General features: G+C 39.2%; 1 protein-coding gene across 1 annotated transcript in view; it reads left to right on the plus strand.

Moving 5' to 3' along the window:
- The first annotated feature begins 3,088 nt into the window (after window positions 1-3,088).
- Window positions 3,089-21,601, plus strand: part of SYNJ2BP (synaptojanin 2 binding protein) — a 43,620-nt gene continuing 25,107 nt past the window's right edge. The window contains exon 1 of the mRNA XM_005905758.3: window positions 3,089-3,265. Within this exon, the coding sequence (XP_005905820.1) occupies window positions 3,202-3,265 (64 nt within the window). The 5' untranslated portion in view covers window positions 3,089-3,201. The remainder of the gene's footprint in view (window positions 3,266-21,601) is intronic.

Below are 21,601 nucleotides of genomic sequence, written 5' to 3' on the forward strand. Positions count from 1 at the left end.
AAGGGAATTTAAATGCTTTATCTGTCCCTCCACTTATTGCCAACGAAATGAAGTGACAGTCTCTCAGTCGTGTCCAACTCTTTGGGACCCCAAGGACTGTAGCCCACCTGGCTTCTCTTTCCATGGAATTCTCAAGCAAGAATACCAGAGTGCTTTGCCATTCCCTTCTCCAGGGGATCTTCCCAACCCAGGGATCAAACCCGGGTCTCCTGCATCGCAGGCAGATTCTTTACCATCAATACTTATTCAATTTATTTGGTGACCCTTTTTATTGTATGGTTCCTTGTATTTCGTTCGAAGCTGAGTGCTCAGGTGAAAAGAGCAATCTTCCCAAGTACGGAATAGTGATTCCCCCTACCACCATGCAGTGTATAAGAAATTTTCCTCAAAATTTCTTCATTGATGACTTTCTTGATTTTCTTTTCCAATTTCAATTTGATCTCTTCTCTCTTGGCATTCCAATGTCATCTACTTAACTTTTTTTTTTTTCACTTATCATACTTTTTTTTAATTATGATCACTTTACTCATTCAACTAACATGTGTTAAGCAGGGCCACAAGTTGAGGATGGCATGAATCTGAGTTTGAAGTTGAGAAGTCATTTTTAAAAATTTTCATCTCATTTACTCTTTTCAAAAACATTTTAAAGATCTGTTATCTTGCCCTTTTTAAGACAGGGAAAACATAACTGGGAGATATTAAGTTATCTGATCAAAGCCAGACGACTGGAAGAAGATGGAGCTGAAACTTGAGACCAGGTCTTCTAACATCACCTCCTGTGTTCTTTCCACTACTCCATATTAACTTTTCTCAAGATTGGCAAATAAAAGGCCTTTCTGCTGAATCTGCCTCTTTCTTGTTTTGTTTGATAAACAAAGTAGCTTCTACTTTGAGAAACAACCTGGAGTTAAGCCACTGGGATTGGTAAAAGAATGAAAAGTTCAATTCCAATTAATGCATTCCAATTCACATTAATAATCAAACCTGAAACTACTCTGTTTACTGGTCTTATTGTAGTGACTTAAAAGAAAAAAAAAGACTGAATTTTCCCTCTTACCAACAGGGAGAGACCTTTACCCCTCTCCCCTTCCACAGAGAATTTTCTTGAACAAACTTGTAATTAAAATCTTTCTTCTGTCTCTCTTACATGTATGCAAGTCTTTAAAAGGCTAAATGAGCCTCTTATCAGGTAGAATGGGCAAGACTAGAGATCTCTTCAAGAATATTAGAAATACCAAGGGAACATTTCATGGAAAGATGGGCATAATAAAGGACAGAAACAGTATGAACCTAAACTAAGATGAGGTGGCAAAAATACACAGAAGAACTATACAAAAAAAGATCTCAATGACCCAGATAACCAACATGGTGTGATCACTCACCTAGAGCCAGACATCCTGGACTGCAAGGTCAAGTGGGCCTTAGGAAGCATCACTATAAACAAAGCTAATGGAGGTGATGAAATTCCAGCTGAGCTATTTCAAATTCTAAAAGATGAGGCTGTGAAAGTGCTGCACTCAATATGCCAGCAAATTTGGAAAACTCAGCAGTGGCCACAGGACTGGAAAAGGTCAGTTTTCATTCCAATCCCAAAGAAAGGCAATGCCAAAGAATTCTCAAACTACTGCACAACTGCACTCATTTCACATCCTAGCAAAGTAATGCTCAAAATTCTGCAAGCCAGGCTTCAACAGTACTTGAAGCATGAACTTCCAGATGTTCAAGCTGGATTTAGAAAAGGCAGAAGAACCAGAGATCAAGTTATTAACATTCATTGGATCATAGAAAAAGCAAGAGAATTCCAGAAAAACATCTACTTCTGCTTTATTGACTACGCCAAAGCCTTTGATTGTGTGGATCACAACAAACTGTGGAAAATTCTTCAAGAGATGGAAACACCAGACCACCTTACCTGCCTCCTGAGAAATCTGTATGCAGGTCAAGAAGCAACAGTTAGAATCAGACATGGAACAACAGACTGGTTCCAAATTGGGTAAGGGGTAGGTCAAGGCTGTATATTGTCACCCTGCTTATTTAACTTATATGTAGAGTACATCATGCAAAATGCCAGGCTGGAAGAAGCACAAGCTGGAATCAAGATTGCCGGGAGAAATGTCAATAACCTCAGACATGCAGATGACACCACCTTTACGGCAGAAAGCGAAGAGGAACTAAAGAGCCTCTTGATGAAAGTGAAAGAGGAGAATGAAAAAGCTGGCTTAAAATTCATCATTCAAAAACCAAGATCATGGTGTCTGGTCTCATCACTTCGTGGCAAATAGATGGGGAAACAATGGAAACTGTGAGAGACTTTATTTTCTCAGGCTCCAAAATCACTGCAGCTGTGAAATTAAAAGATGCTTGCTCCTTGGAAGAAAAGTTATGACCAACCTAGACAGCATATTAAAAAGCAGAGATATTACTTTGCCAACAAAGGTCCGTCTAGTCAAAGCTATGGTCATGTATGGATTTGAGAGTTGGACTATAAGGAAGGCTGAGCGCCGAAGAACTGATGCTTTTGAACTGTGGTGTTGGAGAAGACTCTTGAGAGTCCCTTGGACTGCAGAGAGATGAAGCCAGTCAATCCTAAAAGAAATCAGTCCTGAATATTCATTGGAAGGACTGATTTTGCAGCTGAAACTCCAATACTTTGGCCACCTGATTCAAAGAGCTAACTCATTTGAAAAGACTCTGATGCTGGGAAAGATTGAAGGCGGAAGCAGAAGGAGACGACAGAGGATGAGATGATTGGATGGCATCACCAACTCGATGGACATGAATCTGAGTAAACTCCCGGGAGTCGGTGATGGACAGGGAGGCCTGGCGGGCTGCGGTCCGTAGGGTCGCAAAGAGTCGGACCCGACTGAGCCACTGAACTGAACTGAGCAACTATTATATGTCTCTTAATCTTTCCTATCCAGCCCGCCCCGCCCCGAATCCGTCTGGAATGGTAAAATCAGGACAGAAACGCGTTCCTTGCTCACCTCACAGTTTGATTTGAGGACTGGGTGAGAGTTCGTGCCGGGCAGCAGCCAGAACCACGACTCCCGGCATTCCTGGCGCTCGCCCCTCGCCCGGCTTCCTTTTCCGGTTCGCGGCTGCTGAAACCGAAAGTGCGGTGTTGTGGCGCTGCCGGCAGGGCTTCTCAACCTTCACCTGCGCCGATCCTCGCTGACCCCGGTCGGGAAGCCAGAGTAAAATATGAACGGAAGAGTGGATTACTTGGTTACCGAGGAAGAGATCAATCTCACCAGAGGACCGTCAGGTATGTGCAGAAGTAATCGTCGCTTGAGAGTAGAGTTCTTGAGGCTGTAAATTGCAGAGCGAACACCTCTTCAGCGGAGCCGGATTCTTTTGGCCCCGGAGAAGACGGCCCCCAACCAAGAGGTTTCCTGAAGCATTTGTGAGCAAATGGATGACTTGTCTTGGCATCCGGCGTTAGCCTGAGAGGATCTGAGGCGTCCACCTAATTTTGCAGTCGGTTGTTGGTTGAGTCGCTCAGTCGTGTCCGACTCTTTGCGACCCCGTGGACTGCAGCACGCCAGGCTTCCCTGTCGTGACCACCTGTTTTTATAGTCAGGAGGGGTTTCTTTCTGCTAATAGTACTGGAAAATCCTGGGGGGGTGGTGGGGAAGCCTACTTTTTTAGCCAGCACTGGTGAACACCACACCCCTCATTTGTCAGCTCTGTCCCTATTTCTGAGAGACCGTTTAGTGAAAATAGGAGCATAAATGGTGTGGACTGTAATTGCACATCCGTTTTCTCGGTGCTGGTATTCCTCCCTCCCGCCTTTCATTTCTGGAAAATTCATTCAGAGGGTTAACTGGAATGCTGAAGCAGAAAGAGACCTTAGAGATCCACTACAAATGTTCCCAAAGCTGGTTTCGCCTCAAAATTATCCAACTTTGTTTGGTTTTTCCTTTTTTTAAAAAAAAGTTAATTCCTAGAACCCATCTCTCTGAATTTGGATTCAGTGCAATTGTTTGGGCTTTTTCCTCTTTTCCTCCCAACAAACCTGTCATGTGATTCTGATACTACCAAATCTTCATTTTCACCCATAGTCCTCTCATCTCCTGATGCTCTTCACTCCACTAGGCTCTAACATTGCTGCCCACGTTGGCTTTTGTTGCCTTTCCTTTATAGCTGTCTAGTGCTTTAAGAGCTGAAGCTTTGGGTTTATTTAACCTCTTACTAGTTCTTTGATACTCATTAGCTAACTTTACTGATATAAGCTTTAATTTGTCATTTATAAAGTGTGCATAATAGAGTACATTTCTAAGGGGTATAAGGATGAAATCAGTTAATCTGTAAAATATTTAGAACATTGCGTGGTAAACACTATGTGTTCATACTCTTGTTTTTATTGTTAGGAAATAAATGAATAGATTAACACAGTAAGTCTTGCTAAATACTGTTATTTCAAGTCTCCAACAGCTCATCAAGTACCAGGCACTCTACCTGAGATGTTTTTGTAAGCCATGCACACCTGTCTGTTGCCATCACTACTACCTAAATCAGTCCGTCTTTTCTCATCTGAAATTTTTTAGTAGCTTGACTACAACTTATAGATTATTTTTCATAAAATATGGCCCAGAATCATCTTTGTCTTTTTTCTTGTTATAAAAAATTAGAAATCAGCTTAATGAGAGTGTAATTTATTGCCAATCTGCATGGTTAAATGCCATGCTTCATAGGAGCTCCTAAACTTTTGTCAAAGGCTCATTCAGTATGCCCAAATCTCTTAGGTATACTTCTCTTACTTAAATTTCTCCTTCTCTTCCTGTTAATGGTTATTGACTTTTGAGACTAACATAGAAAATTGTTGTTAAACCAAAATCTGTTTTTCAGTACTTTTCATCCATTGGTACTTGTTCTCCTAGGGCCAATTGAAACAATGGTAGTTGCAAGTATTTAAAGGCAGCTGGTTGTATTCCTGCTTCCTTCTAAGCCTAAATATCCCTAGTTGTTACATTAGTTCTCTTGTGTTTTGATTTGAGGTTTGATTCTTGTTTCCTGCTTAAGAATTTAACCTGTTTTAACATAGTTTCATCAATGTAGTATCTGCAATATTATCAGAATCACCTGACTGGAGCAGAGCAGCACTCTGATATTCTCTTGCTTATTTCAGTCACTAAATATTTTTTAGTGTAATATCACTTCACCTTTTTTGGTAGTTACATAACAGTGTTGCTGATGTTCAGCTGACCATTCACTGAAATTTTTCTGATCCTATTGATCTTACAGACCTGAAATTCCTAGTATAACCATTTTTCTGAATTATTGGAATTAGGAAAAGCATCAAAGGAATAATTAATAATAATTTTTTAGCTAATATATCTCACCTCAGAGTTGTTTAATTTCTGTTTTGTTTGTGCATTTATTCAAAATGAATGCATTTATTCACCTAGAGACTTTTAATTTTTTCTAAGCATTTTCATGTTTTACCCATAAAAGTTTATAAACTTTAAGAAATTTAGATGAGTAGAGCCACAGACTTTTGAAGTTTGGTTGGTTCATTTAACAAGGTTTCAACTTGCCGTAGCTAGTTACCTGCTATGTGGTGTTCCCAAGAAGTCTCACAGTCTGACTCCACTTTTCCTCACTGTGTCATCATTAAGATATATAGGGAATAAGTCAGTTATCACGCCTAGAAGCTTCCAGTAATTTGGGTAGTCCCAAAGTAGCGGTCTTTTCTCTTTTTGGGTAGTCCCAAAATAGCAAACTAGGAAAAGCCTCTAGTTCCAAATTCACATTTCTGTGTGTAGGCGGTATCCTCACTCTTTGTTTCAGTACAGCTTCCTTTGCAGGGACCTGATAATTTAATCAAGTAATTGCAAGAATGTATATACTTTTGTTTTTGTGTGTGAGTGTTCTGTCAGGGACAAGGGTCTTGGATAATTCCAGTGTTTGGGCCCATTTTGCAAGGCAAATGAACCTGTTCTGTCTGGTCTTGCTTACTACACAGGAAATAAAATCTTGGAAAAATTATGACAATGAAGTGAGTATCTGGTGAGGCAAAAAGAACCTTGATACATAGCTTGGCACCTATCCTATGCCTTCTTCCTGAGCCTTGTAAGGAGAGCCTCAGGTTGGATGACTGGAAGTTTCGTCCTCCTCCAAGAGGTCATGATTCTTTGGCCCATCCCATGTGTTGTTTCATGAGTCCTGCCATTTTTAACCAACAGTAAGTGGTCTAAAGAACCAGTTGAAATTTCAAATGCCTTTAAAGATTTGAAGAGTTCACTTTTTGTCCTTTACCGAACACTCTTTTCTTTCTGTAGAAATCCAGATTGATTATAGTCTCAAAGCCTCCCGCTTTTTCCTTTATCAAATTGAGTTCTTAATGTTGGAAAGACTCAGTTACTCTAAGAAGTATGACAATGAATTTAATCTAGATTTTTTTACTTCATGTTGGGTATTAGTTTCTCTTGTTCAGGACTGAGTTCTCAATAAGTTTCAACAAGTTGCTTCTGATTACCATCTTTAAAAAGGGAACAGAATTTCTGTTTTTCTATTTTCTTTAAGGGAGTTGCAGAGGATAATGCGATGGAACAGTATTAATCCGTATCATCTTTCTGGCAGTATGCTAGTTATTTCATACACACACACATATGTATATACCTTTTTTTTCTTCAAAACCACCATGAGTGTGATTATTAAATGAGAAAATTGTCTCTCAGAGAGGTTAAGCATTTGCCCAAGTTCTAAAGTCAGTAAGTTTCAAAAGCCCAGAATTTAACCCAGATCTGTTGATCCCAGTGTTCTATATACTACCTCCTAGTATAGTAGCTGCATTTACTAGGCTGCTGTGCTGCCTAGTCACATGGCTTTACAAAATGTTTCTATAGTTGAGCATCTATCAACTTTTTTTTCCTACATCTGTCTTTAAAAAATTCTTATTAAAGTTGATCCTTGAAGCAATCTTTAGAGATACAGTTTTTATAGCATATATTTTTCTCACTCTATGTGTTTTTTCCACATATTCCATCTCCTTGTTTCTGGAATCTTAAGTCAGTTTCCTACCCATTACATTGTATTATGACCAAATTCATTCTTCTCTCTTAAATTGTGTTTAGTGGAGAACCTTGTTTATGACTTTTTGAAAGCTGAAATAGACCATGTTACTAGTTATCTTTATGTAACAACATTCTTATATTTTTTGATATTCATTAATTTGCCTAGTCATTTCATGAACATTTGCTGACTACTCTGTGGCATGTGCCAGGCAAGGCATTAGGAAAACAGGAAATGAAATATATATCCTTTGAATCAGAAGAACTCAGACTGAAGTTGAAGGAGGAGAGATAAGTAAGGAAGCAAATATAGAAATAAACACTATTTTTTTTTCTCCCTATGCTCTCACAGGACTCTGTGATCTTTCTAGAGTGGTTCAGAGCCTGGATTTTAAGTCACACAGCGTGCTTCAATTGTGCTTAAGTCACACAGTCGCTTCAGTTGTATCTGACTGTGCAAACCTGTGGACTGTAGCCTGCCAGGCTCCTCTGTCCATGGGATTCTTCAAGGCAAGAATACTGGAGTGGGTTGCCATGCTCTCCTCCAGGGGACCTTCCCGACCCAGGGATCGAACCCATGGCATCTCCTGCATCTTCTGCATCACAGGTGGATTATTTACAGTCACACAGACCTACATCCAGTTCTTAACTGTGCCACTTAAGTAAGAGACATGATCTAGTAGAGACCAGGCATATGCATTCAGTTCTTGCACAAGGGCTTATCGTGGAGTGAGAGAATAAAGATGCTGGTGACTGAAAAAAAATGCATTATCTAAACATTGAGGATTATGTTTTATCTGGCAGTCTTCCTGGGGACTTCAGGCCCACAAGACAGCTACTCAAAGAGCTCTGAGGGAGTGCTCCAAAGAGGTAAAGGAGGAGCCAGAATATTATAGGGGTTTTTGCAACAAAGGCCAGGTAGTCAGAACATCCAAAGATTACTGTTAATGAAAGAAAAGTAGGTATCTCAAGTTAGGAAATTTAAGGCTTTTCTGTGTATGGGAAGATGTGAGTCAGGGTTCATTGAAATCATTCCTTTGATACACACCTCAGGTATGTAGGGCCAGTATCTTGTTCTTTCCCATTCTGAGTCCTCTTGGGGTGCACTGTTGAGTGTGGCTGCAGTGGCTGATGGCTTGCCAGTGGGTCAGCCTGTTTGTCTCCGTCCTGAGTTCCCTCAGGGCTCACTGTCGAGCAGCTGTAATATGATGGCTGCAACATCCTTTGTGTACCAAAGTGGCAGGCACCTTTTTCATCCACAATCTTGGTCATAAATTTGACCAACATTTGGAAGAAACATTTCATGACTAATTTTTGTCCCATGAACCTCCCTAGGAAGGCTCATTCCTAGATCAGGCAAAGATTCTGTTGCTGTGCCACTCAAGGTGCTAATTTCTGGATTAGGCCCTGTTGATACTTTAAAATTCTCTGGATCCCCTGTCTTACTAATTTATTATGATCCAAGAAATGTTTTTCCTTGTTGCTTCTTCCCATACCTAGAGTTGCACTATTATAATTATTCTATGTAGAGTTATATACGTTTAACTCTCAAGACATCATTAGTTTTGTTGGAGGCCTGGAGTAACTGCAGGAGACAACAATCTTACAAAATAGTCAGGATGTAAATAACACAACCAGTAACATTAACAGAGTCAAGTGTAGCAGACAGACTTAAAGCACAAACAGTTAGGAAACAAAGAGAACAAATTAAACCAAGATCAGTATAATTAGTTGTAATCTGGTTGCAGTAAACCATCAAGTCCACAGGCGAGCCAGCTTGGAGAAGCCAAATTATGGAAGGATCTGGAATAGGTAGATCAAATGCTTACCTATATATTGGAAAGAGAAGTGTAGGAGCAGTGAAAAGAGGCCCTGATGTACATCCTGACAGGTACTGCCTAAAACATCTTTGGTAGGTATTGACTAAAAAAACAAAAGCACAACCTAGACGTTGAAAGTTATGTTTTATTTGGCAGATAGAACTGAGAACTTAAGGCCAGGGCAAAGCCTCTCAGGTAGCTCTCAGTCTGCTCCAAAGAGGTAAGGGAGGAGCCAGGATATACAGGAGTTTTTGCAACAAAGACCAGGTAGTCAGAACATCAAAAGATTACTGTTAAGTAAAGAAAACCAGACATCTCAAATTAATGAATTTAGAGCTTTTCTTTGTGGCTCGAACCCAGGTCTTCTTTGCGGGCGGGGTCCGCACCCCCCGCCCCCAACCCGCCACCCGTCTGAGCCACCAGGTCTTTCCTTCTGTACATGGGAAGACGCGAAAGTCTGGGCTCATCGAAGTCATTCTTTTGATACGCGCCTGAGCTCTAAGGCCAGCATCCTGTATCTTGCTCTGAATCTCCTCAGGATACCTCATTGGAGATGGCCAAGCAGTGGCTGACTGCTTGATGACAGGCATCCTGTTTCAGTCCTGAGTTTGCTCAAGGTTCACCGTCGGGGGCGGCTATAACGTGATGGCTTGATGGCTGCAGCAACCTTTGTTTACTGATGTTGTAAGGCAGTATTTTTTTTCATTCACATAGGCCATATTCTTTGTTGCTTCCATCAGACGGGGCACCAGGATGGAGAGGGACTGAGTTGAGCACAGTACATTTTTTTGTTGCTATACCATCTTTCTGTTCCTTTGAGATGTAAGATTTTCCCTTATTCTCTCCTTGTTTGTCATGCACACTTGTTCCTCTGTTTTGGGAGAAGTAACAAATAAAAAGTCACATATTTCATCTTTGGACCAGAGTTTCTCCAGAGAATATAATAGTTTTAAGTGAAAAGATGCCTCATTACTAATCTCTTGAGTCACTTATTTGAATCTTTCTTTCAGTCTACACATATATTGAGCAGTGACCATAGGGCAGGTTTCTGTGCACAACACTGTGGATACAAAAGAGAATTGAATTTTAATATAATTGCAGTGGGTAGCTGAGCATAGTGATTAAGAGCATTTTTGCCTGCATTGCTAGCTACGTGCGCTTGGGCAAGTTACCTCACTTCGCTATACCTTGATTTCTTGAAAATGAGGGTATTAATAGTACCCACTCAGAATCTTTGTGAGAATTAAATGGGGATTTTATTTTGTTTTGTTTTACAAATGATGTTGATTCTGTATCAGGTACTTATCTAAGCAGTTTGCCAAAAATAATTAATTAATTTAATGGTGCCTGTCATTGCTGCTGCTGTGTAGAAAATAGACTTTACTAGGGTAGGAGCTCGGAGAAGGCGATGGCACCCCACTCCAGTACTCTTGCATGGAAAATCCCTTGGACGGAGGAGCCTGGTAGGCTGCAGTCCATGGGGTCGTGAAGAGTCAGCCATGACTGAGCGACTTCACTTTCACTTTTCACTTTCATGCATTGGAGAAGGAAATGGCAACCCACTCCAGTGTTCTTGCCTGGAGAATCCCAGGGATGGGGGAGCCTGTTGGGCTGCCGTCTATGGGGTCACACAGAGTTGGATATGACTGACGAGACTTAGCAGCAGCAGCAGCAGCAGGGTAAGAGCTGAGTCATCTAGGAAAGGCACGGTAACCTATCTCACAGGCATTTTAGGGACATTGGGCTTTCCCTCCTGTATTTCTCTTCTTTTGTGCCTTTTTTTTTTCCCCCAGGTTTTGACAAAGCCTGCTAGAGGCTCACAGAGACATTTTTAACCTTGCTGCATTTCCCCATAATTAGAAATGTTAGGAATTCCTGGCTGGAGTGTTATTTCCAATGGTTTAACAGAAACTTAACACCAACTGAGGTCCATAGGTGTACTGGGTACTGTATGGGACAGGACATAGAAAAATCAACAAAAGCCAGTCCCCTGCACATGGATGTTTATAGCAACTTTATTCATCATTGGAACTAATTATTGCAGTAAAGAGTTAATTAAACCAGTCATTTCAGTGAAGTATGTTTCTAGGCAAAAGGAAGGTGGTGGTTTAGTCGCTAATTGGTGTCCAGCTCTTGCAGCCTTGTGGATTGTAGCCTGCCAGCCTCCTCTGACCATGGGATTCTCCGGCAAGACTACTGGAATGGGTTGCCATTTCCTTCTCCAGAGGCAAAAGGAAGAGGACATTGAGAATCATGGAGACATGGAACACTTAGGTGTAGAAGGGTGAAAAGCAGGGAGGTGGTAATTATTATTTTTTTAAATTAAGACTTTATTTATTTAGAGCAATTTTTGTTTCATAGCAAAATTGAGAAGAAGGTCAAGAGATGTTCCATATCCCCCATTCCCACATATGCATGGTGGTTTAGTCACTAAGTCGTGTCCAACTCTTAGGACCCCATGGACTATATAGCCTGCCAGGCTCCTCTGTCCATGGGATTCTCCAGGCAAGAATACTGGAGTGGGTGGCCATTTCCTTCTCCAGGGGATCTTCCCCACCCAGGAATTGAACCCAGGTCTCCTGCATTGGCAAGCAGATTCTTTACTGACTGAGCTACAAGGGAAGTCACATATGCATAGCCTTCCCCATTATTGACATCCCCCCTAGAGTGTTTGTTACAATTGGTGAACCTACATTGACACATTGTAAATACCCAAAATCCAGTGGTTCACTTTAGAGTTCACTCTTTGTGTTGTACCTTCTACAGAAGTAGAGAAGTGTAGAATGACTTATGTCCATCTTACAGTATCATAGAGAGTTTCACTGCATTAAATCTGTGCTACATCTCTACAGTCCTCCCTTCCCCCAACCCTAGTAACCACTCATCTTTTTTCTGTCTCTGTAGTTTTGCCTTTCCAGAGTTTCATACAGTGAAAATCATACAGTATGTAGCCTTTCCAGACTGGCGCCTTTCACTGAGTAACATGCATTTAAGGTTCCCCATGTTTTTTCATGGCTTGATAGTCCATTTCTTTTTAGTGCTAAGTAATAGTCTGTTCTGTGGAGAAGTGTGAGAAGTAGGGGAATGTAATCACATTTTTTGCTCAGTTGTTACCAAGTAATTGATGCTTTGAGGAACTTTGGGCTATCTTTTATTATTGATTAATTGTGAGTCAGTAATAGAGGATTACAAAGAGTCGGACACAACTTAGCAACTGAACAAGAAAAGACTTCCCTGGGGTCCAGTGGTTAAGAATTCACCTTGCAGTTCAGGGACACAGACAGGTTCAATCCCTGGTTGGGGAACCAAGATCCCACATGCCGCAGAGCAACTAAGCTAGCACACTGCAACCTCCTGAGCCCATGTGTTAAAACTGTTGAGCCCGAGTGCCACAACTGAAGAGTCTCTGCTCAACAAAAGATTCTGCATGACGCAACAAAGATCCCACGTGCTGCAACTAAGACCCAACACAGCCGAATAAATATATTTTAAAAATATTAGATGCTTAGAATACTTGCATTTTTGCACTTGAGAATTATCAGATTTCATTTTAAAATCAATTTTATTGCAGTATCATTGACATGTAGTAAAGTACATCCATTTTAAGTATAAAGTTCTGAGAAGTTTGTCAAATAATATGCATATGTATAATCACGACTCATCACTTGAGAAAATTCTCTGTGTGTTCCTGCAGTGGGCCCTCTGACTGCACGCTCTAGGCAACCACTAGTCTTTGCCTAATGTAGAATGTCACAGAAATAGGATCATATAGTGTGTATTTCGGAGAAGGCAGTGGAACCCCACTCCAGTACTCTTGCCTAGAAAATCCCATGGACGGAGGAGCCTGGTGGGCTGCAGTCCATGGGGTTGCTGGGAGTCGGACACAACTGAGCGACTTCACTTTCACTTTTCACTTTCATGCATTGGAGAAGGAAATGGCAACCCACTCCAGTGTTCTTGCCTGGAGAATCCCAGGGACGGGGGAGCCTGGTGGGCTGCCGTCTATGGGGTCGCACAGAGTCGGACACGACTGAAGCGACTTAGCAGCAGCAGCAGTGTGTATTTAGGCTTCTTTCACTCATTTACACATTTATTTGGTATTACTGTCAGTATTTCATTGTATGGGGCTTCCCAGGTGGCTTAGTGGTAAAGAATCTGCCTGCCAATGCAGGAGATACAAGAGACGCGGGTTTGATCCCTGGGTCAGGAAGATGCCCTGGAGGAGGAAATGGCAACTCACTCCAGTATTCTTGCCTGGAAAATCCCATGGACGGAGGAGCCTGGTAGGCTGCAGTCCATGGGGTCGCAGAGTTGGACACCACTGAGCAACTGAGCACAGCACACACATTTCATTGTGTAAGTATGCCACGATATACCATAGTATGATTATCCATTCACTTGTTAATTCACATTTATGTTGTTTCTGGGGTTTTGGTTATTAAAAATAAATCTGCTATGAGTATTCACATGTGACTCTTTGTGTAAACATGTATTTTAATTTGTCTTGATTAAATACCTAATAATTGAGAGTGGGTTTGCTGGTTTTAAGGGTGTGTGTTTAGCTTTAAAAGAAATTGCCAAAATGCGTTTCAAAATATGTGTGTTATTTTATACTTCTACCAGGTATGTATGACAGTTCCAGTTATCTCACATCCTTGCCAATATTTGATATTATCTTTCCTTTTTATCTTAGTCATTACAGGGGCTGTGGAATGGTTTTTATTTGCATCTCCTGGATGCAAATGATGATGGAGCATATTTTGATATATTTATTGCCCTTTCATATATATTCTGGAAAGTACTCAAGTCATTTACCCATTTGTATTGTATTGTTTGTCTTCTTCTCATCAGATTGTAAGAGTTCTTTATATATTCTGGACAGAAGTCCTTTGTCATGTTTATGTGCTGCAGATATTTTCTTTTGGTTTGACTTGCCTTTTCGCTTTGGGAAGTGGGGTTTGTGTTCTGAAGAGTGGAAGGCTTTAAGTTTTAAGAACAGTTTGTTGGGTTTTTTTTCTTTTTTCCCCTATGGTTGGTACTATTTGTATAATGTCTAAGAAATCTTAACTACCCCAAGGTAAAGAACATTTTCTTCTATGTTTTCTAATAAAACGTTACAGATTAGCTTTTATGTTTAGTTCTGTGATTCATTTCAAATTAATTTATTTTGCATGTATTTGGGGTTAAGCATGCAAGTTCCTTTTTATGTCTGTCTCATACACAGTTATCCCAACACTTATTGAAAATATTATCCTTTCACCATTGAAATACATTAATGTATCAGATAAATTGAGCATTTATATGTGGGCCCAGCATTGGTCTCAAATTGATTCCATTATCCTGTTTTTGTCTATACAAATATGTTGACAAATGTAGCTTTTTAGTAAGCCTTGAAATAAAGTGTGCCTTCCAATTTTGTTTGTTCCTTTTCAAAAATGTTTTGACCATTATAAAATAGAAGTTTAACAATGTAAATTAAAAAAAAAAACCCAGAGTATAAATTTCCATGTAAATTTTAGAACCAGCTTGCCAATTTCTATAAAAATATCTGGTGGGATTTTGATTTGGATTACATGAGAATGTTACTGTTTTATGAAATGACGTTATCTGCAGCAACATAGATGGACCTGGACATTTTCATACTCGGTGAGGTCAGAAGGGGACGGACCAATGCCATATGGTATCACTTTATATGTGGAAACTAAAGTGTAACACAAATAAAGTGTTCTGTGAAACGGAAACAAGCTCCCAGACATGGAGAACAGACTTGCGGTTGCCAAGGGGAGGTCGGGTGGTGGAGGGGTAGATTATGAGTTGGGATTAGCAGATGCAAACTATTAACTATAGAATTGATAAACAGTAAAGTATTACTCTGTAGCACAGGGAACTGTATTCAATATCCTGTGATAAACCTTAATGGAAAAGAATATGAAAGTATATATATATATATATGTATCACGGAGTCACTTTATAGCAGAAATTAGCACAATATTGTAAATCAACTGTACTTCAATAAAAAAGTAAATTAGAATCTATTTTGATTTATGGAGAATTGCATCTTATAAGTACTAAGACTTCTGGTCCAAGACATGGTAGAGCTTCATTTATTTAGTTTTTATTAATAATTTTGTGTACCACAATGTAAAATTTTTTTAATGTGTCATTCAGCTAAGATGTTTTCTATTTTTCCTTATAATTTCATCTTTAACTCATAGGTTATTTGCTTTCCAAACATTTAGGGATTTTTTTTTTTTTTTTTAAAGATATCTTTATTGTTGAGGACAATGTTTGTGTCCCTCCAAAATTCATATACTGAAACCCTAAGCTCTAATGTGACTGTATTTGGAGACAGACCCTTTTATTGAAGTAATTAAGATTAAATGAAGTTATAATAATGGGGCCCTGATCTTATAGAATCAGTGTCCTTAGAGAAAGTGACCCAGAGAGCTCACTCTGTCCTTGTGCATACACAAAGACGTCATAGGAGCAAGAGCAAGGTGGTGGCCACCTGCAAGTTAAGAGAAGAGGCCTTAGGATGAAATCTGTCTTGCTGGTACCTTGATCTTAGACTTCCTAAGCTTCCAGAATAGAATTTCTTTTAAGTCACTCGGTCTGTGGTATTTAGTTATGTCAGCCCAAGAAGACTAATATAGTTATTTTTATTGATTTCAGTTCTATCTTTTGAAATTTATTGGAATTACTTTATTGACCTACCATCAGTCTTTGTGAACATTTCCTGTGTGCTACAAAAGGATGTTTATTTTACAGTTGCTGAGTATGTTGTTCTGTAAATGTAAATTAGGTTAAGTTCGTTCTTAGTGTTATTCAAAGATGCCATATTTTTACTGACTTTTCTGTTTATTTGTTCTGTCAATTACTGAGGGAGAAATGTTGAAATCCACATGTCCTTTTTGAAAAAGTTTTATTTGTTTATGGCTGCACCAGGTCTCCGTTGCTGTGCATGGGCTTTCTCTAGTTGCAGTGAGTAGGGGCTGCTCTTCAGTTGTGGTGCCTGTATTCCTCATTGCAGTGGCTTCTCCTGTTGCAGAGTACAGGCTCTACACATTTGGGCTTCAGTACTTCCAGCACGTGGGGTCAGTAGTTGCCTCAGTAGCAGCGGCTCCCCTGGGCTCTGGATCGTGGGCTTAGTCGTCGTGGTGCTTGGGCTTAGTTGCTCCATGGCATGTGAACCTTCCCAGACCAGGGACTGATCTGGTCTGACCAGATCTTCCTGACCAGAATCTTCCCTGACCAGACACTGGCAGGCGGTTTCTTATCCTCTGTACCACCAGGAAAATCCTGCAAGTCTTTTTTGACTTGCCTTTTTCTCATTTCAGTTTTTGTTTCATTGATATTCAAGTTCTGTTATTGGTGCATCCATATCTAGTGTTTTAATGTCTTCTCATGAATTGACTCCTTTTTTTAAAATCAGGAAATGTCCCTTAATTATCCCTTGTAATTTTCCTTATTCTAAAGTTTACTTTTTATTACATTCAGGGGACCAGTCCAGCTGCTTAGTATATCTGTGTTCATCCTTTTAATTTTAAGGTGCATTTGCCCATATATTTATGATTTCCAGTGGTGTTCATTCCTTCATATCCAAGCTTCTTTTCCGTATTTATGTTTTTGCCTGACAGACTTCTTTAATATTTATCGTAGTATAAATCTGCTTATGTCACGTTCTGACAGCTTTTGTTTTTCTGAAAAAGTGTTTATTTTGCCTTACTTTTGAAGGCTGTATTCACTAGACATAGAATTATAAGTTAATTTGTATTTTTCTTTTAGCATTTTAAGATGATGCTTCATTGACTTGTGGCTTGCATTGTTTCTAAGGAGAAGTCTATTGTCGTTCTTATCTTTACTCCTCTGTACTTTGTTGTTGCTCAGTCATGTCCTCCTCTTTACGAACCCGTGGACTGCAGCACGCCAGGCTCCCTGTCTATCATCTCCCGGAGCTTGCTCAAACTCGTCTGTTGAGTCTATGATGTCTTTATACTTACTATGTCCTTTTTCCTTCTGACCGCTTTTAAAATTTTCTCTTTATACCTGGTTTTGAGCAATGTGACTATGATATGTATTAGTGTTTGTGTGTTTGTTTTCTTTTGTATTTATCCTGATTGGAGTTTGAACTTCTCAGATTCATTTATATTTTCATCAAATTTGAGCCAGTTGTTTTCTTCAGACATTTTTTTCTATCTCCCTTTTTTCTTCTCCTTCTGGAACTGTAGTTACATATGTATTAAACCATGTACCATTATCCCACGTGTTACTGTGGTTCCCCTACACTTTTCTCCTGTTGTATCGAATCTGTTGTCATTCACATCTAGTGTATTTTTCCTTTCAGACATGCAGTTTTTAAACTTATTAGTTTCATTTTCCTAAAAGAGCTTCCATTTTAACACACAGATCAATAGAACAAGATAGAGTCCAGAAAGTAAACCCATATGCATATGATGGATTAATCTGTGATGGAGGAGCTAAGACTATACAGTGGAAGAATGATAAATGTATCATTTATATCTTCAGTAATGATATTGGAAAAAACTGAATGCTAAAGAATGGAACTGGACTACTGTTTTATGCCACACAAAAAAATCAGCTCAAAATGAAGGCAACTTCAATATTTGAGAAAAAAACTTCCGTTTTCTCATTATGTTTGACTTCCTTTATTTTCACATAGTTGTAATAGCCTTTTAAACATCGTTGTCTGCTAGTTTCATATTTCTGATTCTCTTTCTCTTGACCAATTTTTTTCTTGATTCTAGGTCATGTTTTCTTCTTTCCTTGTTGTTCAGTCACTCAGTCAAGTCTGACTCTTTGCAACCCCATGGACTGCAGCACTCCAGGCTTCCCTGTCCTTCACTATCTTCCGAGTTTGCTCAGACTAATGTCCATTGAGTTGATGAAGCCATTCAACCATCTCATCCTCTGTTGCCCACTTATTCTCCTGCCCTCAGTCTTTCCCAGCATCAGGGTCTTTTCCAGGGAGTCAGCTCTTTGCATCAAGTGGCCAAAAGTATCAGAGTTTCAGCTTCCACATCAGTACTTCCAATGAGTATTCAGGGTTGATTTCCTTGTATTGACTGATTTGATCTCCTTGCTGTCCAAAGGACTCTCAAGACTCTTCTCTAGCACCATGGTTCAAAAGCATCAGTTCTTCAGCACTCAGCGTTCTTTATGGTCCAACTCTCACATCCATATATGACTACTGGAAAAACCATAGCTTTGACTATATGGACCCTTGTTTTCTTCTCAGCATGTTAAAAGTTTTTAATTAGATTTTGGATGTTGTGACTGGTTACATTGCTCAGTGTCTGCATTTTGTTTTGTTGTATTAACATTTCTAGTATTACATTGTTGAATTTGTTTTGGTAAGCAGTTAAGTAACTTGCAGATCAGTTTTACCTCTTTAGGACTGTTTATAAACTTTTCTAGGGTGAATCTAAAGTAGCATTCACTTCAGGAATAGTTGAACCCTCCAAATGTTCTAAGTGGGTTGCCACTGAATTATCACTGAGGATTTTGATTCTGGTTGGTTAAAGGTCTCTTTACCTTGTGTTAACTTTTGAGAATTGCTTAGCCTGTTACTAGTTTTTATTTGTCTACCCTCGTGGAGTTTCACTTAATGTATACATGGCCTCTCAGTAGACTCATGCGAATACCTGGCAGTCTGTCTTGTACTCTCTTTTTTTTGGTCTAGCTTCCTCCTTTCCAGAACTTTGCCCTTCCAGAACTAACTTCCAGCAGCCTCACCCTCCCCAAACTCTGATCCCCGTTTGATCCAGCCAGTGAAGCTGCTAGATTCTGTTTGGGCCTTACACCTTGTGGTAGTAACTCAGAATTTTCCTTTAGAGAGCTACAAGGTTTTAATTCAGCAGCCTTTTAAGAGGATTATGTACCATGACAACAGAGAAGGCAATGGCACCCCACTCCAGTACTCTTGCCTGGAAAATCCCATGGACGGAGGAGCCTGGTAGGCTGCAGTCCATGGGGTTGCTAAGAGTCGGACACGACTGAGTGACTTCACTTTCACTTTTCACTTTCATGCATTGGAGAAGGAAATGGCAACCCACTCCAGTGTGCTTGCCTGGAGAATCCCAGGGACGGGGGAACCTGGTGGGCTGCCGTCTATGGGGTCGCACAGAGTCGGACAAAAACTGAAGTGACTTAGCATAGCATAGCATACCATGACAAAGTGCAGTTTATTCCAAGAATGCAAAGATGGTTCAATATAAGAAAATCAGTTGATATGCTACAACATATTAATAGAATGAACAAAAAAGAGCCCACATTATCATCCCAACACATAGAAAAAGCATTTGAGAAAATTTCCTTTCCATGTTAAACACCTTTCCATGTTAAAACCACTCAGCAAAGTAGGAATAGAAAGAAACTTCCTCAACATGATAAAGGTCATATATGAAGAATCCATATATGACGTATATGGATACGTCATACTTGGTATAAGAAACTTTTCTTCTAAGATCCAGAACAAGACAATATGCTTCGGTTCACCACTTCTGTTCAAGATGGTGTGGAAATTCTATCAAGAACAGTTAGGCAAGAAAAAGGAAGGCATATAAATTGGAAAGGAAGAAGTAAATTGTCTCTGTTCACAAATGGTACAGTCTTATGTGTAAAAAATTCTAAAGATTCCACCAAAAAAACCCCAGAATTAATAGCAAACTTGGCAAAGTTGCAAGATACAAAATCAACACAAAATTAGTTGAGTTTCCTTACATGAGCAATTTGAAAGGGATATTAAGTAAACATTTCCATTTATAATAGCATTAAAAATAATGAAATACTTAGAAATAACTAATGAGACAATAACTTGTACATTGAAAACTACAAAATTTGACTGAAAGAAATTAAAGGCATTAATAAGTGGAAAGATAATCCATGTTCATGGATTAGAAGAGTTAATATTGTTAAAGTGACAATGCTATCCAAAGTGATCTGCAAACTCAGTATTTATCAAAATCTCATCTGCCTTTTTACTGAAATACAAAAATCCAATCCTAACACTCATATAAAATCTCAGAGGACCCCCTAGTAGCCAAAGCAATCTTGAGAACAAGAACAGTGTTAAGGGACTCACAACTTCCTGATTTCAAAACTTACTGAAAATTACAATATTCAGAACACTGTAGTGCTAACATAAGAGCAGATGTATAGAGCTGTGGGGAAGAACAGAGAACCCAGAAATGAGCCTTCTCATATATGGTCAAATGATTTTTGAAAGGACACCACCACTATTCAGTGAGGGGAAAGACAGTTTTTTCAACAAATTATGTTGGGAAAACTGGATATCTACATGAAAAAGAATGAATTTAGATCCTTGCCTTCCATTTTATACAAAAATTAACTAAAAATGCATCAACTACTTGAATATGAGAGCTAAGACTAAACTCTAAGCTAAGCTAAGCTAAGAAGAAAAGATAGGGAAATTTTTTTATGACATTGGATTCACTGATGATATTGTTAATGTGACACCAGATACACAGGCAGAGAAGAAAAAAATTAGGTTTTACCAAAATTAATAATTTTACGACTCAAAAGAGACTATAAAGAGAGTAAAAGATAACCCACAGAATGGGAGAAGATATTTGCAAAGCATGTATCTGATACTGAATTAATACCAGTGTACATAAAGACTGCTTAAAACAACCTCATTCAAAAATAAGGCCTTGAGACAGTTCTTTAACGAAGATACATAAATGGGCAATAAACTCGTGAAAAGATGTTTAACATCACTAGCCTTTGGAAAATCAAAATCAAAATCACAGTGAGATACCACTTCACATTAATGAGAATAACTAATTGTCCTAAACCCCCCCAAAATGAAGATGATAAGCATTAATGAAGATGTGGATAAATTGGAACCCATAGGCAATGCTTTTTGGAATGTAAAATGTGGTACATCTGTGATAGAAAACAGTTGGGCAGTTCCTCAAATTGTTGAACATAGAATTACCATGTGATCCAGCAATTCAGTTCCAGATATATACCCCAAAGAATTGAAAGCAGAAACTCAGACAGTTGTATACCAGTGTTCATAGTAGTATTATTCACAGTAGCAAAAATATGGAAACAACCAAGTGTCCATTGACAGTTGACTAAACAAAGCGTGGTATGTACATGCAGTGGAATGTTAGTCATCCTTTAAAAGGAATGAAATTCTGATACATCATACAACATGAATGAATTTGGAAGACATATTTTGTGGAATACGCAAGACACAATGAACAAATTTGTCTAGTTCCACTTATATGGGGTATATAGAATAGGCAAACTCACAGTGAGAGAATGTATAATAAAGGTTACCAGGGGAAGGGGAGAGTGAGACATTATTTTTAATGGATGGAGACTTCTCTTTGATATGATGAAAAAGTTGCAGACATGGACAATGGTGATGGTTTCACAACATTGTGAATGTACTTAATGTCGCTGAATCGTACTCTTTAAAATAGTTAAAGTGTTAAATATTGTATTGCATATATTTTACCTTTAAACAAACAGTAAGTTGTTTTTCCGTTAGAGCTTGATTTTATGCTACATATATTTTGCCATGAAATGATTAAATGAATAATGGGTTGTGTGACCAATAGAGCTTGACTGGTATCTAGGGAAAATTATTGAGATTATCTTGGGATAGAAAAACTTTCAGGTAGATAGGGGGAAGGACTGTTCTACAGTCATTATCCCAACATTGCTTATTCAAGCCAGCCCCCAAAACAAGTTGATTTATGCAAACTTTTTTTCTAA

This window comes from Bos mutus, chromosome 10 (genome assembly GCF_027580195.1).
Source record: "Bos mutus isolate GX-2022 chromosome 10, NWIPB_WYAK_1.1, whole genome shotgun sequence".
Taxonomy (NCBI): Eukaryota; Metazoa; Chordata; class Mammalia; order Artiodactyla; family Bovidae; genus Bos; species Bos mutus.